This window comes from Panicum virgatum, chromosome 1N (genome assembly GCF_016808335.1).
Source record: "Panicum virgatum strain AP13 chromosome 1N, P.virgatum_v5, whole genome shotgun sequence".
NCBI lineage: Eukaryota > Viridiplantae > Streptophyta > Magnoliopsida > Poales > Poaceae > Panicum > Panicum virgatum.
The window spans coordinates 39,067,258-39,078,833 of NC_053145.1; the positions used below are offsets into that span (position 1 = coordinate 39,067,258).

The window sequence follows — 11,576 nt, forward strand, 5'->3', positions numbered from 1 at the left end:
TAGTTTGGTTTGAAATAGGAAAAAGAATAGAGGAAAGGAAATAGAAATGAGAAAGAAACCCAAAACCAAAACCCAGCCCAACCCAAAAAAAACTGGCCCAACCCTCTCCCCTCCTTTTACCGCTCGGCCCGACCCAGGCAACTAGCACGGCCCAGCTTGGCCCAAGCGCCGCGGCTTCCCTCTCTCCCACACCCAGGCTCCGCTCAGCCTAGCAGCGCAATGCGCTTAACCACCGCCTGCCACTGGGTCCCGCTCGCCAGCGACACACCCCGAGCCAGTGTCGCCCCGCGCCCCCGCGTTGCGCCCGCGCTCGCCCGCTCACCCGCTGAACTCCGGCCCCACCCCGCCAGCGACACACCACGTCAGACGCTCCCTCACACGTGCTGCGCGTCGCCCTCCTCTCACTGACCGTCCGGGCCCGCTTGGCAGGCCCGTCTTCCCCGCATCCCTCGCGCTCGCGCAACGGCCCCGAGATCCCTGGCCGCGATCACCGCCGGCCTTCCATCCCGAGCCCAGGCGCCGAGATCCCTGGGCCTTCCCTTCTTAACCGCAGCCGCAGCCCTGGACCTCATCATCTCCACTCCGGGGCCAGCCTCAAACCCTAGAGCAGCACCGCCGCCATCGCCCCGATGAGTAGAGGTGCTCCGCCGCCTCAATTCCCCCACCGCCCATGCCACTCCGGCCGCGCTGCCCAGTTCGCCAGCACCGCCCGAGGCCGTTGTGTCCGGCCATCGGATCCAGAAGCCCCGAGGTGCCCTTCTCCGATCCCTCCGCATGCGCCTCCCCCCTCTGCCGCCGGTGAGAAGTATCGGCCGCCGTGCAATTTCTAGCCGCCGGTGGCTCTCCGGCTTGCCTGACCACCTCTGCATCTCCGCAGCACGTCTCCGCATCTCCTCGACTGGATCCAGAAGCCGGAGGACCCCTGCAGCGCCCTCCTCCGCGAACGCCGGTGCACGCCACGCCGCCGGACCTCGCCGCCAACCCCACTGCGCTGGCACGGTGAGCACCACCCCAACCCCCCTGATCTTTGGCGCTAGATGCTGTAGGCCATAGCGCCCTCTAGGTGCTAGCATGGGGCACGCCAGCGACCATGGGCCGCCCTGCACCACCGCAGGCCACGACCGAGCCCCAATCCGCCGCCCAGTTTGCCCAGAAGGGTTCGCCATCGTGCGTACTCGCTCCCAGGCCAAACCTCGCCCAGAGCCGCACCCGGAGTGGTGAGAACGCGCAGCTCCGGTGAGCCCCGCGAAGCAGACCCGCCGCAGTAGCTGCGCTCGCCGTTGCAGGCCTTCCCGAGCCCAGTTGAGCGCCCAGGTGCATCACGCGTGTCGCGTAGACAACCCTAGACCCAAACCCTGGCCGGATTGACCCCGGGAAGGCCGAGTTTGGCCAACTCCGGCGCTGCTCCGCCGCGAGAGCTCGTCTCCGGCAACTCACGCCGCCGCCCCGCGCGCCCACCTCATCCTGGCCGCGCGATCTCCATCGGACGACCCAAAACAGATCCAGCCCATGTCAACTCAGGCAGATACCGGTCAGCGCCTGGCATTTTTGCTGAAGAGCCCTTCAGTTTCTTCGTATTCAACCCGCGGTCCAGCTTTATTCAAAACTAATTCCAGATGGGCCCAAAATCTTGCACAGACCCCCCTGAACTTCTTAGAAATCGAACCCGCCGTCCAGCCCTTGCCTTTTTGTAAGTTAGACCCTAGATCTACCCATTAATTACATTTTAGTCCTCGGTTTTGCCCAGAAACCCCCTTGGAACTCCAGTTTTCTTACAAATAGGTCCTTGGATCTTGTTTTTGGCATAGATTATGCGTTTTAGGCTTTTAGCTCCGTTTTAGGCATTCTTTATGTCCACGGGATCGTTGTAACGCGTAGAATAGTTTTAGACTAGTTTAGTGTGCTGTTTTTATGTATTGATGTACTGTTTCTTAGCTTTTGTTAGTGTTTGCTTGTATGCTTATTGTGTGCCTTGCTTTTGGCCATGTCTATGTGAGTAGACGGTGATCCATCTGAGGAGCCCCAGTATCAGTACCCGGAACAGCCATCTTCTGACCAGTTTGAGCAGCAACAGGAGCAGTACGAGGAAGGGAAGTATAACATGAACACCACCTATCACTTTAAATACATTTTCATACTGTATGCCTATAAGGACTTTCCTAGCCACTGTATATCCTTTATATATATCCTTTGGGTTGCATCTTGGTTAGTTGTGCTAGGCACCGCGCTATAACACATAATGGTCCTTTTTAATTAATTTGATTAATGGTATATGCAACTTAATTCTAGGAGTGGCCCGTTTGAGTGGCTCACGTCTCGTTATAAAATGGTTTTGTTAGAAACATGGTTTAGGGGGCCAGCACGGTGCTTAGTGCTTGGTTGGCCACTCTCCATAAGGACCGGTTCATAGAGCGACAACCTGGGACAACAGCGCTACCACAAGACTGGAATGGGACGGTCTTGGCGTAATAATTAGGTCTTTTTGGTTTGGAGTAACTTACCTGCAGGGCAGGGGAGGTAAGCTTCTATGGCCCTCGTACTGAGTGGCCTCGTCTGTGCTTGGTCTGCGTACCTATGTCTTGACGCCCACTAGACCTGCTCCATCGTCGCCGATCCACCGTCGCGGTTACTCCTTACCAACGAGATTCTTTGTAAAGGCCTCATAGTGAGTTTGCTAGTCATCTCACCTAAGGAAGTGTGATGAACAACTAGCGTAGCTCACGACTTGTGGGTAAAGATGTGCAACCTCTGCAGAGTGTAAAACTGGTATACTAGCCGTGCTCACGGTCATGAGCGGCCCAGATCCTCCTTTTGATTAGTGGGGTTATCTTCCTTTGACAAGGCAGGTTTCCCCGGGTGGCTTGGTTCGGTTTGGTTCTCAGTAGTATCATGATTAATTTTGATTAATTACTATGTAACTGGGTTTATGGTAATTCATCAACTTGTAGTAATTAGCTTTAATAAATTTTTGCCAAGACTTAAAAGCTAATGCAGTTGAGCCAGCCAACCTTAGAGCCTCATAGTTTGTGTTATACTTGTTGAGTACAAGTTGTGTACTCACTCTTGTCAACTCTACTCTTTTTCCTGTTGGGGATACTCTACTGCTGCTCAGTTCCTGCCGACGTGAGGGAGTTCACCCGGAGCTACCAGGAGTACGAGGACTTCTAGGCATTCGTCTCCCAGTCGACGTCACTGTGGTGCCCAGCTTCCGAGAGATTTCGTATATGTTTTACGCTTCCGCATACTCTGTATCAGACATTTTGTCATTATTGTAATAAATAACATTCGTACTCGCTTTTTTATATCTTTTTACGTGATATGTGCAGTGATATACTGTTCATTCTGTTGTATATACGTGTGACTTGATCCTGGCACGTATATGATTGCTCGGTTTATGTCCTTTTATAAACCGGGTGTTACAAGCACGCCGAGTAGTTGTAGCCGAGTCATCGAGCAGGGTAGTCTCCCAGGTTTGGGGACCCCACTCAGTAGGGAGATACGTAGATCTACCTCCATCAAGCCCCCGAGCGCCGGAGGGCCGAGTCGAACTTTTTTGGTACTTGAGCGAAGTCCTTTAGTGCTCTTGATAATTGTCCATCGTGATTGTTGATCCAAAATAGGATGCGCCTCTGGGCGCACCCGTTGGGTGTAGCCCCCGAGCCTCGGAAGGTTTCAGAGAAGCTTTTCAAGGGTCAAAGAAATGATCTTTAACTCATCTGTTCGAATGTCTGAATATCAAGTCGTTATTTTCGTTACACTGTCCCCCCTGAGGATATCAGTGCCTGGCCACCCTGAGGTCGCCACAGTGATCGAACCTGACTCAGCAACCCTGACCCTGGAGGCCTGGGCTAAGTCTTTGAGACTTTCCATGTAGTCTGAACGTCTTGGCCTCGAAGCCTTAGGTAAGTCACGAGGACACACCAGGTCGTGGATGGCGCCCAGCCCCCGAGCAGGGTCGCTGGCGGAGTCACGGAGATGCGCCGAGTCATCACGGCGTCCTGGCCCTGAGGCCCTGGCTGGGTCACGGAGACACGCCGGGTAATAGGCGGCACCCAGCCCCTGAGCAAGGTAGCTGGCGGAGTCACAGAGACGCGCCGAGTCGCCACGGCATCTGGGCCCTGAGGCCCTGGCTGGGTCGCGGAGACACACCGGGTAGTAGGCGGCGCCCAGGCCCCGAGCAGGGTAGCTGGCAGAGTCATAGAGATGCGCCGAGTCGTCACGGTGTTCGGGCCCTGAGGCCCTGGCTGGGTTGCGGAGACATGCCGGGTAGTAGGCGGCACCCAGCCCCCCGAGCAGGGTAGCTGGCGGAGTCACAGAGACGTGCCGAGTTGTCACCGCGTCCGGGCCCTGAGGCCCTGGCTGGGTCGCGGAGACACGCCGGGTAGTAGGTGGCACCCAGCCCCCGAGTAGGGTAGCTGGCAGAGTCACTGAGATGTGCCGAGTCATTTCCAGGAATATTTGAAGCATATTCGCATCAGGGTGAAACTCCAACCGTTATTCTCCGCGCGGATCTGTCGCGGCTGATAGGGGAGCTGGGTTGTCAGAGGTAACGGTAAAAAGGAAAGTTACCGTTTATCCCGCCTTATCCGCTGTGAGATCGCCGGCCCGATCAAATCTGGCCGTTAATTTCAGATCTGCCCATTGTGGGGGACTCCGATATTTAAACAGGGGAGGCGGCGTGGAGCGGCCACCCTGTTCCTGAGCGCTCCGGAGCTTTCCACCGCCTTAGCTAACTCAGCAAGCTTCCAGAGCTCTCGGCCTTCATCTTCCTCGTGACTTCCTCCCCTCGCCTAGGCTTCGCTACCATCGCCATGGCCAGACACCCTCTGCATCTGTGTCCTCGACTTCGGGGATCTTCGAAGAGGCCCTGCCGCCATAGTCATCCTGGCAGAAGTGCTCGCTCCAAGAGAGCGACATCCAGGACCTTGTGGAGCGCGGCCTGCTCCCAGAGAAGCAGATCTCCGGGTGGCGGTGCTGCTACGGAGAAGAGTTCCCATCGGAGGACATGAACCAGGCGGTTGTGTTCAAGTCCTTCTACGAGAAGGGCTTCGCATTGCCCGCGGGGGCATTTTTCTGCGGGCTTCTCCATTTCTATGGGCTCGAGGTAACTTATCTCAAGCCAAATTCAATTGCACAGATCGCCATCTTCATCAACCTCTGCGAGGGGTACTTGGGGATCGCTCCCCACTTTAATCTGTGGCGGGCTTTGTACCACCTCAAGGGGCACCCGTTCAACGTTCGCCGAAATGTTGTGGGCGGGGCCGCCTTATCACTGTGCCAAGGGAGCGTCCACCCCAACTTCGAGCTTCGCAACACTAACATGGGGTGGGCGCGGGAATGGTTCGTGGTGGCGAACCCGGTGCCCTGCCTCCCGGCGCGCACCGGCCGCGCGCTGGAGTACAAGGCATGCTGGGAGGAGCCACCGACCACCGAGGAGATGGTGCAGGTGGAGCACCTCCTCAAAGAGATCGCTGACTTGTCGGCACAGGGCCTGACGAGGGCCGCGGTGGCCATCTCCTTCTTCAGGCGGCTCACACAGCATTGGGGTCATCGGGACCCAACCCGGGGACACGAACGCAAGGGTCCCCGGGACGAGATCGTGAACCGGGTCGCCCGCATCATGGTGGGGCAGATCCGGGACAAGGGCTGTCCCATGGCCCACTGCCTGAAGCGGCCAACCGACGCCGTAAGTCTTCTTGAACTTTGCCGAGTTGTTTTGTTCACTCCGAGTTACTTCCTTTGTTTTTGCTCTATTTTTCCGAGCACACCCATTGGGTTGTATAACAACTCGGTAATTTTGTAGGCTAAGGTCTTGGAGTACTGGTCCCCTGCTCCTCTGCCTGAGGGGGACCCTGGGAAGGATGCCAGCGCCCCCACCGAGCTGCGTGAGCCGGCAGAGGAGAAGGCCGAGTTCTCCTCCGACTGCTCCGTGGGGAGTGAGCCGGATGTGGAGATCACTTGAGCCTCGGGGCCGCCATCGTCGGTCACCTTGAGGAGGAAGACACACCGCACCGTCAGTAAGATCCAGCTGTCGAAGGCTGGGTTGGCGGCGGCGCAACAGTCATTGAGGAGCTCAACCCGGAAGAGCAAACTCCGGGGAGCATCGGCGCCCCCGGCCACTTCTGAGGTGGGGCCGGCATCTGCCGGCCCCCAGGTTGAGAAGGAAGCGGCCCAGGTGCTGGGCCAACTATGCGGGGAGGAGACGCCCCCGCGCACCGGCTCTGGGACTCCACTGGCCGCGCCGCTGAGGCTGAAGTTCCCGCAGTGTCGCAGCGGCGGGTAAGCTCCGCAATCTTGATCCCGTTCTGTCTTGATTTTTGTTTCCTGGAGTCGTTCTTAGTGCCCTTGTTGTTGGTGTAGGAGGGCGACGCTCAGCAACGCCAAGAAGAAGGCTGAGGAGTCATCCAATGAGGGCGACTCCAGTGATGCCGCGAAGCTTGCCTCGCCGCGGGCGAGCCTGGCAAAGAGCTGCGCCCGCCATGAGGAGGTGGAAAAGAAGGAGGAGGAGGCCAGCAACAGGGTCTCCCCTCCTCCCCGTGATGTGGAGATGTAAGATCCGCCCCGTGATGAAGGGGCGGTGGGCATGGAGGTCGGGGCCTTGGAAGTCCCGGCCATTGAGGTGGTCAGGACCACGGAGGTCCTGGCCATCGAGGCGGAGATGACCCGAGCCGAGCCCACCGAGGGGGTTAGGCCTCCGCCGGCAAAGGAGTCGGCCGAGGAAGACGAGACACTCGGCAGCCAAATGGTCGAGTGCGCCAAGTTAACCCATGAATGGGTCGAGGTAAGTCTCCTGTCTGGCTCCATTTTTCAAGCCGACTTGTTTTTGCAGGCGCTGTCTTGTAATGCATAGTTGTTTGTCAGGCTCTCGTAGACATGTCGGAGCAGGCCGCCCAGGAGCTGGCCAAGGGGAGCGCCGCCATTGGTCAGGTGGCGGGGCTCGAGGCCAGGGTGGCCGAGCTGGAGGCACGGAGCTGCCATCTGGAGGCCGACAAGGTCAAGGTCGAGGATGCTCTGGGCAAGGAGAAGCGCGGTATGTAGTCGGAGTCATGTTTGTCGAGTTCTTTGCGTGCTTGTTTGTCTCTGACCTGCTTTTGTTTAGAGCTGGAGTCCTGCACCAAGACCAACGAGGAGCTGCAGAAGCTCCGAGAGGTGGCCAAAGCGCGGGAGGCCGCCATCGAGATGAAGCTTCACCTGGAGCGGGAGGCTCGGCGAGGTACGACCCAGAGATCATACGCTATGTTCTTTCTGTCATGTTCTTCGGCTTGGGCTGACCCAACCGGGTGCTTTTTGCAAAAGCGGAGGATCAGGTGGCACTGGAGGCGCTGCTTGGGGCTTTCGAGCCCGAGGGCGTGGTGGCTACCGAGAGCCTGGCTGAGAGGCTAGAGGCGTCCCGCGGCCGGCTGGAGGCCTGCATCAGGGGAGCTGCCAAGGATGCAGTGCAGCATACCCTGGGTCTTGTGAAGACCCACCTCCCGGAAGCGGATCTGGACCCGGTCGGAGACGGCGTCCCCGAGGACTGCTCTGACGCCGAGTCGGAGGCCAACCACGCCGCCTGCCTGGAGATCGCCGAGCGTGTTGGCTGAGCTGTAGGCTGCCGGTCTCCAAGAGTTTTTGCTTCAAGGAAAGTTTGTTAGAGTGGACCAGATAAGGACAATGTTTATGTGAATAATGCTTTAATTTTATTTGATGTTAATGTTATGCCCATGGTCCGAGTTCTTTTCTGAATTTCCTGAGTCGGTGGAAAGCGATCTCTGAGCCCTTTGATTAGCGCTTGAGAGCATATCATCAATGTGCGCATTTGGTCAGGGTGACACAGAGTGGTTCCTGAACGTACTCGGCTGGGTTCAGTAAAGACGAATCGGGTTGTTCCTGTCCGACTGGTCGGACTCCGAGTGGGGGTTGGCTGGGTGGCTGGAACACAGCCCTCGAGCATGTTGAAAATGACTCGATAAAGAACGAAGAGTAAGTAGAATACAATATTTAAAATATAACAAACTTTATTGAATGAGTAGATGGGTACATAACTTTGCATTTCCTACGCTTCTATGGATAGAAGTGACGCAGGTGTTCGATATTGCATGGGTTGCCCACGTCTGTACCGTCTGGCCTCTGTAGGTGATAGGTTCCTGTGGAACCACTATCCCACTGACTACAAAGGGTCCCTCCTATGGGGAAGACAGCTTGTGAGAGCCGGTGGTCGACTGGATTCGTCGTAGAACTAGGTCGCCGACATTGAAGTCGCGCTCGTGAATGTTGCGATCATGGTAGCACTGGAGCTGCTGTTCATATCTCGCATGCTGGATGGAGGCCGTTAGGCGGTGCTCCTCTGCGGAGTCGATGTCGGTGCATCGAGCTGCTTCGGCTTCGTTCTCGTCATAGTTCTGGATGTGCGGAGCACCAAAAGCATTGTCCGATGGCAAGACTGCTTCAGAACCGTACAACATGAAGAATGGCGAGTAGCCGGTTGCCCGGCTTTGTGTGTGTAGTCCCCAAACTACTCTGGGTAGTTCTTGGAACAACTTTGCACCATACTTTTCGATCGGGTAAAAAATTCTGGCTTTGAGCCCCTGGAGCATCAAGCCGTTGGCCCTTTCAACTTGGCCATTGCACCTGGGGTGCGCCACGGAGGCATAGTAGACGTCAATGTAGCTTTCTTGGCAGTAGTCCCAGAACTCGGAGCCCGTGAATGAAGTACCCAGATCTGTGATGATCCATTTAGGCACCCTTAATCGGTGTGATATCTCCTCAATGAACTCGGCTGCCTTGGCTGCTGTGGCGGCTGTCACCGGCTTGACTTTGATCCATTTTGTGAACTTGTCGATGGCCACGAATATGTGACTGTATCCGCAGACGGCCATCTTTAGGGGTCCCACCGAGTCAAGTCCCCAGCAAGCGAATGGCCAGGACGGCGGTATGGTCCGTAAGGCCTGAGTCGGGACATGCTGCTGCTTGATTAAGAACTGGCACCCGGGACATTGCCTGACGATGTTTCGGGCGTCGGGAAGAGCCGTGGGCCAGTAGAAGCCTAATCGAAAGGCTTTCCCCTCGAGGGTAGAGGTGCCCGCGTGGTTGCCGCAGATACCCGAGTGGATATCGCTAAGGAGTCGGACTCCTTCGTCCTGTGCAATGCATTTGCAAAGGGTTCCTGAGGAAGCCGAGTGCCTGAACAGCTCGGTTCCTATGATGACGTAGTTACTTGACTGGTGAGCAATCTTCTCGTGTTCCTTTCCTTTTGGGTAGCTTTTGTTGTTTTTGATGAAGTCGATGATTGGGGAGCACCAGTCAGTATCAAGGGTTAGGACCTCCTGTCCCTTGGTCGGGACCAAGTCGGGCTTTGTTGAGTGCTTGAACAAACACGCCGGGTGGTATGATGGACCGCTTGGATCCAAGCTTGGACAGGACATCAGCCGCCACATTGTCGTCCCTGGGGACGTGGTGGAACTCCAGACCATAAAACTTGGCTTCGAGCCTCCTGATCTCCCTGCAATAGGCGTCCATCTTTTCCTTGGTGCACTCCTAGTCCTTGTTGACTTGCTGTATGACGACTTTGGAGTCGCCATATGCCAACAGACGCTTGATGACGAGTGTAACAGCGATCCGGAGACCATGAGTGAGAGCTTCATTGTGACACCCCGGCCTACAGATAGTACTGGAGAATTTGAGAATCTCTCAGACGTGGCAGAAGAGTTATGCTATAGTTCCTTTTTCCCAGATTTATGTAACACCTATCTGGAGTTTTGCTCTCTTCCTTGACCTTACCAATCTGTGTTTCCTCTTTGCCCCAGCTCAGATGGCAGCGGAACAAAAAGACCTTGGAGACAGTGCAATAGGTGATGGTGAGAAAGCTTGCCCGTGTTGCCAATTCTACGACATCCCTTGTCATCAAGTTCGTGCAACTGAAGATGAAGCCACAACTAGGAGGAACCAGAGGTTGTTCTCCGGTACAAAGAGAAAGATGTCTCATCAAGAGCAGCTTGCAGAGGATTCCCTTTTACTTGACAGTCCATCGGTCGAAGAGCTACATACCATCCAGAAGAGAAAGGATCCTAAGTGCTCTAGAGATACACAGGTCGAGAATCAAGCTCTCCATGATTATGTTGATGGGTTGACTATCACTATGAATGTGATTCATCCACGCGGTCGCAAGGAGTCCAAAGAGCAAGCAGCAGAAATGATGCAAGATGCGATGTTAAGTTCACAGGGAAGTCAACCAAGTAGCCCCATTCACCACCACCGCAAGTGCTACAAGTGCGGACAAAAAGGTCGTTATGCCAAAGGTTGTCCACAGAAGCGCCTTTCACCGGCTCCATGGCAGGTGGGACAGCAGGGGCGCCCAGCTCAGCCCAGGACGCCAGCACAGGGCAGAGTGAACCACGTGACGGCTGAGTCAGCGGCCAAGGCTCCTAACGTGGTTATTGGTACGTTCATGGTCAACTCCCATCCAGCTACAGTGCTTTTTGATACTGGTGCTACTCATTCATTCTTCACCAAGTCATATGTTGAGCAGCATAGTTTCTTTACCACCCCATTAAAGAAGTATCTGCTAGTCTCTTCACCAGGAGGGGAGTTGAGATCCCATATTGTTAGCCCTCGAGTCAGTATAGCCATAAGGGGGGCAATGTTTAGTACTGCTCTGAGGGTGCTAGACACCAAGGGAATCGATGTGATTCTGGGAATGGATACTCTTGCCAAGTGGGGAGTCAGAATTGATTGTGCTCATCGGGCAGTTCACTTGACAGCATCTGATGGCCAAGAGGTGACAGTCAGTGCTACAGAGCCTTCTGGTTTTCCTCATCAGATGGAAGCTAGACCCACGGATGGTATTCGCGTGGTGTCTGATTTCCCGGATGTCTTTCTGGAAGACATGCCAGAAGAAGGAAGAGGAGTTGATGAAGACATATCCTAATCTCTTTGCTAGCCAGCCCAGAATCTCGGGACGAGATTCCTGTAAGGGGGTAGGATTTGTAACACCCTAAATCAAATTTCAGTATTTAATAATAAATTTAATTGGCTTTAATTAAATTTCTATGGTTTATTGTGTTTAGACTTGCATTTACTCAAATTTTGATCCTCAAGTAATTAAAATTTATCATAGGGTTAAAATGTTTGAGCATTCATGCTGGAGCATCTATTTTATTTGCTTGTGGGCATAAGGTTGTTGAATTCAAATTTTGTTTGAATTCAAATAGATTTGTTTGAGTTAGAAATAAAAATAGGAAATAGAGTTAGAATTAGAAAGGAAACCCAGCACCCAAACCAAACCCAAGCCCAGCCCGGCATTTCCCTTTTCTTGGCCCAGCAGCATCCCGCGGGCCCAGTTCACTCTTCTTTCCCCGCGGCCCACTTCCTTTCCCGCAGCAGCCGTCTCCGCCGCCTGCAACCCTAACCCCTACGCCACGCCTCTGCTCCGCCACGCAGAGCCCCTGCGCCGCCATGGACTAACCACTCCACCCCGCCACAGCCCCGGAAAGATCCCGTCGAAGCTCCGCCTGAGCACCAGGGAGCTCCCCGAAGCCACCATCCCCGAGCTCTACCCGTGCAATGTTGGAATCGTGCCGGATTTCAAGTCAAGTGAC

At 55.2% G+C, this 11,576-nt stretch overlaps 1 protein-coding gene across 1 annotated transcript; it reads right to left on the reverse strand.

Moving 5' to 3' along the window:
- Positions 1-8,165: 8,165 nt before the first annotated feature.
- Positions 8,166-8,858, reverse strand: LOC120653515. Its single transcript, XM_039931243.1, has one exon. It carries the CDS (start codon positions 8,856-8,858, stop codon positions 8,166-8,168), a length of 693 nt encoding a protein of 230 aa, XP_039787177.1.
- Positions 8,859-11,576: the final 2,718 nt, after the last annotated feature.

Bases quoted from the DNA above. Each gene is read 5' to 3' on its own strand.
- LOC120653515 (XM_039931243.1), bottom strand. From the start codon at position 8,858: ATGGCCGTCTGCGGATACAGTCACATATTCGTGGCCATCGACAAGTTC.